Genomic DNA, 12,571 nt, shown 5'->3' on the forward strand with positions numbered 1-12,571 from the left:
GGCCAAATTTTTATGTAGGATGGATTTGGGGAAAAACTCTTGACCACTGATAGTTTCAGAAATACTGGTGTGGGCACAGTTGTTTCCATAGGCCATAAAATTCCACATGATGGGCTTTATAATGACGACCTGTACACAAAGCTAGGAGAGTGTTCCTGGGAGAGACCAGAGCCTATAAGACATCACAAAGAAGCGCAGATCGCATCGGAGAGGGACAGCCTTTCCCTGTCCCACCCCTCCCCCATCCCCACCCCCAGAGGGTTAGGAGAAGGCTGAACAAAGAGTCGTCCAGGAACAAAAGGGAGAGTCAGGATGAATAAAACCGGAATGAGCCGTGGACATGACAGAGCAGCAGGCCCCACTTGTATCCACTCTGGCCATGCAGCATTGGGATCGGTCAGCCGGGTTCAAGACTCAGGGTCCATCTGCACAATGAGGCCGCGGAAGGTTAGAGCTGAGAGGGGCCTGGCACATCTCACTATACTCCCTTTCAGAAGCGGAAACTCGCTGAGGAAGAGGCAGGGGCCAGCTCAAGATAATGGACCTTTAAAACAAGCAAACCAGCAGTTAGAGTTCTGCCATCTGTTGAGCAAGTCTTACACGGCAGGCTCGGGGCACAGCCTGAGTGTGGCGTTTTCCAACACGGGTTCCCCTCACGGAGGCCTGGCATTTATTATTTTGTGTGTCTTCATTGGTGACACATCTATAGAGTTGTGAAGTGGAGAAAAAACCTGCAAGAGCTAAGTTTGGTCAAACCGATTTGGGGTCTAAAGCCAGTTGGAAATGGACAAAGGATGTTGATAGCATTTCCCCTCCAGTACCCCTGGAATTGTAATTGCTTCGGGATTACATAACTACCGCTTTATTGATAAGCACATAATCAAAGAATTATAAACATGTAAAATGTGGGGCTTTCGAGAGAGGAGCTAGAGGAAGTGATCAGCCCCCATGGGAACACTGCCTGCTCCTCCTTTTTGCCTTTGGATGAACTTTGACCAGGCTAAGGCCGAAGGCAAGTAGGTTCAGAGATGTCACACATCAAAGTAAGCCAAGGTTTGTTGGCCGCTTGCTCCCACATACCACTCGGAGAACAGCCCTGTGTTCAGAAAATTTACAGCACCTAACACCCTAATTTATATCATCAACCCATCCTACCCATGATACCACTTCCCCACACTGGGAAGGGGTTGGAGGAACTAATTTATACCGAGTGCTTCCCAATGAGAGGCACGGTGCACCGTGCTTTGTATTTCCATATCTTACTTAGCCTCCCATCACCCTTACAAGGTTAGCATTCCTGCTCCCATCTCACAGAAGGGAAAACAAGCTCAGAGCATTTCAGTAACCCCTCCAAAGAACGAACTTGCAGGTCTCATTTGTTGTTAATTTTCCGGAGCTTCTGGGCCCCTGGGGTGGGCTTCCAGAGCTTCCTGGATTCCTGCGCAGATGTTCTAAAATCCTTTCATGAGAAAGAAGCCCCCCTCAGGCCCCAGAGCATCTGTACCTCTAACTCAGTGCAAGGACACAGGAGCATGGCCTCCTGTAGTCGGAGACCTTGTTTCCAGTTCCACCACACCACAGTGGGAACATGGCTTAAGCTTTTCGAGTCTCGGTTTCCTCATCCATCATGGGGACACCGATGGCCATCTGCTTGTGCTGTGATAACCTAAGACGTTATCCGCGTGAACTACCCAGCACGAGCAGGTACAGAACAGACGCGACACAACGCATAAGTCTGCCCGCTGCCAGAAGCTAGATGCACATCTTTTCCCACCCCCGCTCGAAGGGTCTGTGTCCCTTGAGAAAACACAATTGCTGTTAGCTGCCTATTCCTTTTCATTCTCTGTGGAACTAATTTGATTTTACCAAACAGGGACACAGGTTTCAAAAGCCTGGATCAGAGCTTGTAATTGGCCAGCTCAGTGACAATGCAGCCCTAATCAACCTGTGATTTCACGTCCCACGTGGTTGGCCGCGGCCTTTGATCTGTAGTCCTGGGCAGTGGAATTCAGTGAGTGACATTGATAGGAGAGGACCAGGAGCTCAGGCATTTAACCCTGAGGTGATTAAGAGGGAAAAAAAGGGTCGTGTTTGTGAAGGCCCAGAGACACATCAAAAGCCCCAGGCAGAATGGCAGCACAGGAGAAACCTGCAGGATATAATTCATCACCTGCTTTGATCCTCTAGTTTTGTGAGTCACACAGACTGGCTGGGATGGTTTGGAAGCTCAGTGGGGTCTGGGCAGGAAGGAGAAAAACTCGAAGTCTGGAAAAAGAGGAGTGTTTTTTTGGCAGGTGGCTGATAAGAGGGTAGTTTTCTAGAGATGTGAATTTTCCTCAGTAGTCTCTGAGGCAGCTGCCATGTAGCTGGATCCTGGGATTTCTGCAGCCTGGGAACGGAGAGGAGTGACAGCGTTGGGTGTGTCTTGTGTTGCTGGGGCTCCTCAATAGTAAGCATGCACTGAGCACCTGCTGTATACAAGGTGGTATGCTAAATATCTTTAGGAGATGGAGTTTTTACATTAATAAATTTTTTTTTAAATCCGTGGCGCTCTCTATAGCCTCTTATGAAGCTACATTTAAGTAGAGAGTGTACAGGCTCAGGCACAAGAGAGATCTGGGTACGAATTCAGACACCACCACATTCTGGTTGTGTGATGCTGAGAGACCTACTTATCCTCTCTGTGTATGATTGTTAAATGGAGCGTTGCTGGTGCTCAGTTGAATGGTATCTGTTTTTCTGGGAAAACTTTGAGATTGGTAATACTACTTTCTTCTTCCTTGTTCCCCTTAATTATTTTACTCTTGGCATGGACACATGCATCCATTCTTCCAGCATGTATCAGATAAGATATGTTATCACAAAGATAGTAAGACCCGCCTATGTCCTCATTGAACTCCCCATCTTATTTGGAAAATAATTTACCAAATACAGGATGTCAGGTACATGCTTTTCATGGTGCTATATACAAAATACTGTTGGAATATGCTAAAGGATATTTTCCCTACAAATTGAAGACTTCCTGTGGGAGGTGATGCCTCAGAAACAGGGTTTTGAAGGATGAATAGGAGTTCACAAAGGAGGACCTAAATAAACTTAGGCGTTATCAATATTTCTTATTTTTATTCCTTCTCTTCCACTTCCTCCTCGTCCTCCCCTCCCCTCTCTTTTCCATTCTCCTCTATCTCCTCCTCCTCCTCCTACTCCTTCCTCATATTCATAATGCTTTATTGATAACAAGAATGTCTACCTAGAAACATGCCAAGTAGGAAAAAGGAGATAGTGTATTTAATTAGGAAAAATTATATTATGATTGTCTTCTCTAGACAGCATGTTAGTTTTTATCACTACAGTAAGTCATTCTGTTCTTGACTTTTTTCCCGGTTCAGTCTGGATGCATTTATTGGTGACTCACTTTCCATCTGCTGTCCCTCAGACATGGGATTATGAAAAGAGCCTCGCTGTGTAGTAGTGGATGTCTAGGGGAGGTGGGCGGCTTGGGTGCGGTTCATTCCGGGTTAACTCTCCCCTGGTCTCTCTGCGCCCGCAGATGGGAAGCCCGTGTCCCTGTCTCCGCCGGAGTCCCAGCCGCACAGCCCCCGGTACACGGCCTCCAGCCAGCGGGAGCGCGAGAGCCTGGAGGTGCGCGTGCGCGAGGTGGAGGAGGAGAACCGCGCCCTCCGCAGGCAGCTCAGCCTGGCCCAGGGCCGGGCCCCCGCCCATCGCCGCGGCAACCACTCCAGGACCTACTCCATGGAGGAGGGGACCGGGGACAGCGAGAGCCTGCGCGCTGGCATCGTGGCGGGCAACAGCTCCGAGTGTGGGCAGCAGCCGGTCGTGGAGAAGTGCGAGGTAAAGAGCCCTGGAACCCTCCAAGGGCCTGAGCGCCCCCACCCCTTGCAAATGCCGCCTGGAAGCACCACCACGTGCCGGCAAATAGCTGGCGTTCTTGACTCAGGCCTGAGGGTGAATCTGGCTGGGTCACTAACTTTGCTGTGTGGCCTCAGAAGTCAGTTAGCCTCTCTGAGCCTCAGTTTTGCCATCTGAAAAATGGGATCAGAAGGCCTACACCACAGACATATTAAGAGGAGCAAACTGAACCTGCTGCTGGTTGCCTTGCGGTTCATTTTAACATGCTTAGGGTTTCTACACCCAATTGTCATCCTGGGGACCCCTGTTACTTAGACTACAGTGTGAATGATGCACCTGGAGTTGTGGCCCTGATGGGCAGGTCCCTTGGCGCTTATTCTCACTTTATGAGCTTCTGCCATTCAGAACCAGAGACTTGGTGCTTATCTAAGGTGGTGATCTGAACTTTTATAGCTTAATATCATTTCCCCCTTTTGAAAGTGTGCTTGCTTTCTTAGTAACTCTTTGGGCATTTGGAAAACTTACCCGCTCCTCTCCCTATAGCCCCTACTTCCTCTTTCGTGCATTCATGCTCATGTATGCACTGAATACACACACGCATACACATGCATTTTTGCTCCAGAACTGCTTCTTCCTGTTCCTGTGGACAGAAATTAGAGAAGAGCAAGGCCTTTTGAGACACTGACAAGCCTGAGTTCACACCCCAGCTCTGGCGGTTTCTGCTGTGAGTGCATGAGCAAGTTACCTAACCTCTCTGAACTTCAGACGTCTCATCAGTAAATCTGAGAAAATAATACCTGCTTCCTGGAGTATCTGTGAGAATTAAATGAGATGGCCATGTAAAGACACAAATAGCGCCTGGTAACATAGTTTGTTTTCAATTATGGGTAATTTTTATTATTTTTAGTTCGATACAGAGATTACCTATTTGTTCCATTTCCTGGCCACATTCTCAGAATGTGAGACTTCAGACTTTAGACTTTGCAAACTGTCATAGGCTGTTCACATGAATGGGATTATTACTAATATTGGTGACACTATACAGTGTGTCACAGGGGAATAGAGGGCTTACTGAGTGATGCAGACTAGGTTCTGACTCGGAAGGTCAGTGGTAAGTGAGGAGACTAGACTGGAACAGTCAGGGAGAGCCCCTGGGGATAGTAGGGTTTCTCAAGCCTGGGTGACGTGTGGAGAGGTGGAGGAAGGTGGACAGAGGGTGTCCAATGAGGAATGTACATGTGAGTAGGAAAAATATGAAGCAGAGCGTGGTCATAGCAGGAGAGAATTCGGGACGTGGATGGTTGGTCAGTCAGGCGAGCACAGAGAACCTGGGCAGGGAAGTGGCTGCACTGCATTGTCTTCATTCATTCATTCATTCATTCATTAGACAAATATTTATTGAGCCTCTGTTCTGCATCTCAAACTGTTCTGTGTGCTGGCTAATAGCAATGAACCAAAAAGGTACAAAACCCCCTTTCTTCTGGTTCTTACAATCTGAGGGGGGACGTGGAGGAAGGGATGATAAACAAATAGAGAAACACAAACGTCGGGAGGTGTTGACTACCTGCCAGGCCCAGTCTTATTTCATCTTCCACAACCATTACCAGAGGCCCGTGTTATTGAACATCTCTATTTTACATCCTTGAACATGGGGACTCAGTGATGTTAACAAATTCCCTTGGCCTAGGCTGGTCTGGAGAGGGCCCTAATTTGGGGAACTTCTCTTCTCGCCTGGGTGAAGGCTTTTTGATTTCTTGCAGGTTCTCTGCTCTCCGGTTATGGTCCTAGTGTCAGTTTAGAATGGGTGATGGAACCCTGCTAACCAGGTGGGAAGGCCCAGAGGAGGGAAAGTTTTTCCTTGAGTGTATTTACATTTTTAGGACTCAGGCCTACTTAAAGAACTAAGAATCAAGGAGGTGGAAAATAGAAAAGGAAAAGGAAACAAAGGGGACACACAAGTGTATCAGAGGGAGAAAAGGGGTCTTCTCTGCTTGCTGCAGACTGTCTGGCCAGTGGCTTCCTTCCCCTCTCAGTTTTCCGAGAGGTGTGCGTCCTATTTCTAAAGAGGGCTCTTCTCCGAGCGCCCTGCCAATACTGTAGGCCAAAGACTATTGGTTTTGAAGCTGGAAGAGGTGAGTCTAAATCCTGGTGCATTCCTAGCTTAACAGCCATGTGGCATTGAGCAAGTTATATCACTTTTCTGTGTTTCAGTTTCCTCGTTTGTAAATTATGGATTAAAACCAAGTCCCTGCCTCATACTGTTTCAATGGTGACAGTGGATACTAGAACTTTAGGCAAACTCTAAGATAGTTAGTTGTATTAGCATTCAGTTTCACTGTGATTGATCAAAAAATCCCAAGTAACAATGCCTTTGCCTCTTTTTTCTCTTTATGTTTAAGAAATCTAGGGGCTGGCCTAGTGGCATAGTGGTTAAGTTCACATGCTCCACTTTGGCAGCCCAGGGTTCGCGGGTTCGGATCCCAGGCGCAGACCTATGCACCACTCATCCAGCCATGCTGTGGAGGCATCCCACATGCAAAATAGAGGAAGATGGGCACGGTTGTTAGCTCAGGGCCGATCTTCCTCAGCAAAAAGAGGAGGATTGGCAACAGATGTTAGCTCGGGGCTGATCTTCCTCACCAAAAAAAAAAAAAAAAGAACACGTCTTAGAAATTTTACATTCAGTTCCTTTTACAACTGGGTAGCAGAACTTCATTGCAGGGCTACCTTTAGCTGCAAGGGAGCCCGGAAAAGATAGATTTTATTCACAGAAGCCATGTTCTCTGCTAACATGTTGCAGTTCTGCTACTAGAGCAAACAGATATTACTATAAACAGTGAACATTCTCTGTTGTCTGGGTGGTTTCCAAACTTGGCTGTGCATTAGAATTACATATCAAAAATGCATATTCCTGGGACCCACCCAGACCTACTAATTGCAAATCTCTGGGAGTAGGTCCCAAGAGTACAGGTATTAAACAAATCTATTCATGTGATACTGAGATAGTAGAGACTGTTTGGAACCCACTGCTTTAAGGCAACATAAATACATGATGGGGTTCTCTTTATCTCTGTACTCTTTGAAAGATAATATAGCAATATAGGAATAAAGAAAACTGTAACTTAGTTTTATTCTTTTGACTTGCACCTGAGAACTAGATTTCATTCGTTTTCTTCTTTCTCTATGTTTCTTGATGATGTTACTTCTTAGACCCTTAAAAAGTTATTTTTGGTAGAATTCCCCCGGTCCTGTTAACAGCTTCCGTAGATGAATTTGAAAGTCTTGATCTGCTGGCATTATTTCAATGTGGTCTACCCTGGGTGCACATTTACATTGAGATACTGGCTTCATCCGCATTAGCAGTATTCTTCCTCTATCCCCATCACATGGTGTCTTGAAAGATTTTAGAGAAAAAGCCATAGAGGCAAACCAGAAGTGTCAGTCAGTGGAGTCAAAATAGAAGCCTCCCTTCATCATGACACTTGGCGGCTACAAGTGCTATAGCTGCTCCTGATGCGCTGTCAGAGTGCAGGGTTTTGTAACCAAGGACGTTGCCATCATCGCTTGTTGTGCTGAAACTTCTCTGGGGTGTGACAAGTATGTCTGAAGACTCTTCTGTACCGATGCCCAGGATGTCAGCTGAGGTATCTGGTGATAGAAGCAATGGGCTCTCGCCAGTCGTCATGCCCTCTTATCATTCCCTTATTACATGGCCTTCCAGTGGCCGCTCATGTTATTCTTGAGTGTTTCTGTTGTCAGGGGACTGGTGTCTGTGTGCCTTGGGACTTGGAGCAGAATGATCCTCTTTGATCTCCACTTGGGCCTATGTGTGCACAGATATTTGTATTTTGCTGGCATTTCTGGTTCTGGTCTATTCTGGGGGTCAGCTATGGTACAGGAGAAAATTCACTGCAACTAGAGTCAGAGTTCCTGACCAGGAATCTTTGCTTTGCTACTCACTAGTGATGTGACCTTGGGCAATTCAGTTACCGTCTTGGAGTCTGTTTCATCATTACAAAACGAGAATAGTAATATGTTTTTCGCATTGCAATTGGGAGGATGAAATGAGATAGTGGGTGGGAAGCTAACTGTGTGAGGGTCTCATGTGCTTACTGTGGAGATTCCAGTTCTCTGTTGCTGCCTAATAAATCACCTAAATGTGAGGGCTTAAAACAATACCAATGATTTTGTCAGCTCTCATGGTCTCTGTGGGTCTGGGAGTCAGGAAGGGCTGAGCTGGACAGTTGTGGTTTGGGGGCCCTCATACAATTAGTTGTTGGCTGGAGCTGGAACACTGCAGGGCTGGAGCAGTGGGCACTGGCCCAGCATCTCTCTTCTTACTGTAGACTCAGGGCTTCTCCCTGTGGTCTCTCTGCGTGGCTAGACTGGGCTTCCTCACAACATGGCGGCTCTATGCGTCCATGGCAGCTGTAAGCTTTAAGTACAAGTATTCCAGCAAGCAAGGCAGAACAGAAGCACTTTTTATGACCTGGCTCAGAAGTCACATAGTGTCACTTCTGCTGATAGTGTAGTCTATTAGTTGAAACAGTCACAAAAGCCTACCCACTTTGAAGGGGGAAGGAACATACACCCCATCTCTCAATGGGAGGAATGTCAAAGACTTTGTGGATATATACTTTAAAACGTCCACAATTGATATTATTATCGTGGAAATTTTGGTGAATGGTACTCTCTGATGTCAGACCACCCTTTAAAGAAGTATCTCTCTTTGCTTCTACTCCTTGAACTCTAAGCCTTGAACTTCATCTCTCAGTAGTAATGTAACAGTAATAAAAATTATCATGTACTCAGCCCTTAAAGTGTATGCAACACTATGATCAAACTTACATAAAATATCTCATTTAATCCAGACAACATACTTTCTTCATTTTACAGGTTAGAAAACTACTGCCAGGAAAGGTTAAATAATTATTTCAAAGTCACACTGCCAGGAAGAGGTGGAGCTCTCATTTAAACCTAGGCAGTTTGCTTCCAGAACCTGTTCTCTGAACCACTGTGCCAAACACTCTGTGAATTTTAGCTACTGGGACCCACACTCCATCAGCTGCTGAGTCTGAGCCCCAGTCTTTATTCTGTGCCTGGAAGGTTGTTCACCTCAGAAGGCTTCAGGGTGACCAGTCATGATATGGGGTCATCTTTCACGTTGGGGCCTATAGCAGCTCTGTGAGGGTAATCATTCCTCAGTAGATCTAAACAAGGATCTGTCTGTTCCTCTAAAAGAAGTTGGGTTGTTTTAGATTGTTGTCCAGATTGTGGCCACGTTGGTTAGCTCAGTAGGGATTTACCATTTTGCTTTGGGTGTTATGTTTATACAACTCGACATCTCTCACCTGCATTTTCTGGGCCCCTACCTAACCCCAAGATATTTTGATCTGTTTTTTCCCCTTGTTTTTATTTCATCGTTAAGGACTTTACATGATAACTTGGCAGTGGAGGGGTTTGCCTGCCATCTTCCCGCATACCACGTTGCTGTTGGAAGATACTGCGGCAGCATCTGGTGTCACATGTCGTTAGCTTCGTATGTTATCTTTGGGGCTCCTTCAAGGACGTACATCCACTAAAATATCTCCCTAAATGTCAGGCCCTGAAATTAGGAATGAAATAGCTGGAAGCAACCTGATAGGATCTCCTTCTGCAGTGATTTTCAGGGAGCCCGAGCTCCCAAGTTGATATCTTAAGTGCTCTCCCTGAGTCTATTAGTTAATTATTGCTTCAGAGCAAGCTGTCCCCAAAACTTAATGGCTTAAAACAGTTACAAGCACTTATTATCTCACACAGTTTCTGAAAATCAGGAATCTGGGAGCAGCTTAGTTGGGGATTGTGGCTCTAGATCTCTCATGAGGTTGCAGTTAAGGTGTCTGCTAGAGCTGCAGTCAGCTGTGGGCTTGATTGGGACCGGAGATCTGCCTCCACGATGGGTCACTGGCATGGCTGGGGCCTCAGGTCTGCAGGACTGCTTGAGCGTTCTCACAGTGCGGCAGCTAGCTTTCCCCAGAGTAAGTGATCCAGCAGAACAAGGCAGAAACTACAGTCTTCTTTATGACCTAGGCTTGGATGTCGTATACCATTGCTTCTGCCAAGTTCTGTGGTCATCCAGACTGATGCTGATAGAATGTAGGGGAGGCTCCACAAGGGCTCCACAAGCTGAAGGGGGTCTTTGGGCACCGTCTTGGAGGCTGGCTACCACACCACACCACACCACGGCCATGGCCATGGCAAGGTGCCCTCTCTCTGGCAGCCTCCTGTCTATCCTTACCCCGGAGCAGGCCTGCCTTGATCTGCTTTATATATTGCATTCTCTTGTAAAATACATTTTTGAAAATGTGCCATTAAGAACAACAAATAAAGATGCAACTCTCTCATTTTAAAGATGATGAAACTAAAGCGGAGAAGACGAAAAGGTCTTGTCTAAGGTTACTGCAGGCCATATAATGGTTCTAGTGGCTCATCTTCTCATTCCTGTGTCTTTTCCCTTCTTGTATTGAAAGAGGATAAAGGCAGTGCCAACATTTGACAGAGCAGAGGAAATTGGGCAGCTTTGAAAGCCCTCCTTTCAGCAATGGGGGAAAGACTATCCCAACTCTTGCTTGAAGGGGAGTAGGAGTGAGGCCAGAAGGAAAGAACCTGGTGCTTGACTTTAGAGAATATTTAAGTCTCAAGGTCTTGAATGTAGAGCCGTCAGCGTACTATAAACTTTCTTAATAGTAATAATAATAATAAATAATAATTGCTGATACATATCTACTACTTATAGAATGCTAGGCTCTCAGCCCTCTACGTGAATCATCTCAGTTAATCTGTGCAACCCTATGAGTTGACACATTTCTTACTCCTTTTTAATAGATGAGGAAACTGAGGTCCCAAGAGGTGGTGTTATATCTTGAAAGCTGGGGAGCAGTTTAATAGGTGAGGTGAAGTGCCAGGGCATCCTAGACCGAGGGTACATTGTGGAAGCAAGAAAGCTTAGTGGGTCATCCAGCTTGATCTTGGCATGGGCAGCATGAAAGAAGGGGGCAGGGCTGCCGATGGTAATGATACTAATCATGTCTGCTCTTATTTATTGTGCCAGTATGAGGTGCCAGACACTGCACTTTACATATGTTAGCTCATGAAATCATTTTTTTTTTTACCTGGGAAAGATTTGCCCTGAGCTAACATCTGTTGCCAATCTTCTTCTCTCTTTTTTTTCCCCTCCCAAAAGCTCCAGTACATAGTTGTATATTCCAGTTGTAAGTCCTTCTAGTTCTTCTATGTGAGCTGCCACCACAGCACGGCTACTGACAGACGACTGGTGTGGTTCTGTGCCCAGGAACCGAACCCTGACTGCCGAAGTGGAGTGTACCGAACTTTAACCACTAGGCCATCAGGGCTGGCTCGTGAAATTGTTTCAATCATCCTAATTTTATAGATAGGGAAGCTCAGGCTTAGTGAGGCCATCTAGTGCAGAACCTGGTTGTAAGTCTTTTTTTGTTAATTGTGGTGAAAAAAGAAAAAACCCTGCATAACATGAAATTTACTCTCGTAACCTTTTTTTTTTTTTTTTGGCTGAGGAAGATTTGCCCTGAGCTAACATCTGTTGCCAGTCTTCCTCTTTTTACTTGAGGAATCTTTGCCCTGAGCTAACATCTCTGCAAATCTTCCTCTATTTTCTGTGTGGGTCGCTGTCACAGCATGGCTGCTGATGAGCAGTGTAGGTCCATGCCTGGGAACTAAACTGGGGCTGCTGAAGTGGAACGTGCCGAACTTAACCACTAGGCCATGGGGCTGGCCCCCCTCTTAACCATTTATAAATGTACAGTTAAGTAGTGTTAAGTATATTCACATTGTTGTGCAACAGATCTCCAGAACCTGCTCATCTTGCAAAACTGAAACTCTGTACCCATTAAACAACTCTCCAAGTCCCCCTCCCCACACGCTCAACTTTCTGTTTCTATTAATTTATTTACTTTAGATACCTCATAGAAGTGGGATCATGCAGTATTTGTCTTTTTATGACTGGCTTATTTCACTTAACGTAATGTCCTCAAAGTTTATCCACGTTGTAGCATGTGTCAGAATTTCCTTCCTTTTTAAGGCTGAATAATACTCCATTGTATGTATCTACCACATTTTGTTTACCCCTTCATCTGACAGTGAACACTTGGGTTGCTTCTGCCTCTTGGCTGTTGTGGATAGTGCTGCTATGAACGTGGATGCGTAAATATCTCTTTGAGATCCTGCTGTCAGGTCTTTGGGATACCCAGAAGTGGAATTGCTGGATCATGTGATAACTCTGTTTTAAATTTTCCAGGAACTGCCATACTCTATTCCATAGTGGCTACACCATTTTACAGTCCCAGCAAGACTGCACAAAGGTTCTAATTTTTCCATATCCTCGCCACAGGTTGTAAATCTTAATACATGTAATATTCTGCTTCTTCCACTGGACAATCTGACTGTGAACTGATCACAAAGGACTTTGAACATATACACCATCTGGCCATTTCTCCCCTCCACCACTGCCTCCCTGTCCCATGTCACCTCTGACTTAGTGTGCTGTGAAGCACACCCTGAGAGGGAGTTTCACGTGTAGACTGTCTGTGAAGGCGTGTCCGTGGGGCCAGCACCTAAGGATGCTGTGGGGGTCTTTGGATGTGGCCACCCCAGGAAGGGGCTGACCTCGGAAAGGTCGCTTTTTGCA

General features: G+C 46.0%; 1 protein-coding gene across 6 annotated transcripts in view; it reads left to right on the forward strand.

Moving 5' to 3' along the window:
* Positions 1–12,571, forward strand: part of LARGE1 (LARGE xylosyl- and glucuronyltransferase 1) — a 529,018-nt gene that overhangs the window by 230,475 nt on the left and 285,972 nt on the right. For all 6 annotated transcript variants that reach the window (XM_087448983.1, XM_087448982.1, XM_087448981.1 and 3 more), the window contains one exon: positions 3,551–3,852. In XM_087448983.1, coding sequence (XP_087305109.1) covers positions 3,551–3,852 — 302 coding nt within the window. The remainder of the gene's footprint in view (positions 1–3,550; positions 3,853–12,571) is intronic.

This window comes from Ceratotherium simum, chromosome 25 (genome assembly GCF_057802395.1).
Source record: "Ceratotherium simum simum isolate JZ-2026a chromosome 25, ASM5780239v1, whole genome shotgun sequence".
Taxonomy (NCBI): Eukaryota; Metazoa; Chordata; class Mammalia; order Perissodactyla; family Rhinocerotidae; genus Ceratotherium; species Ceratotherium simum.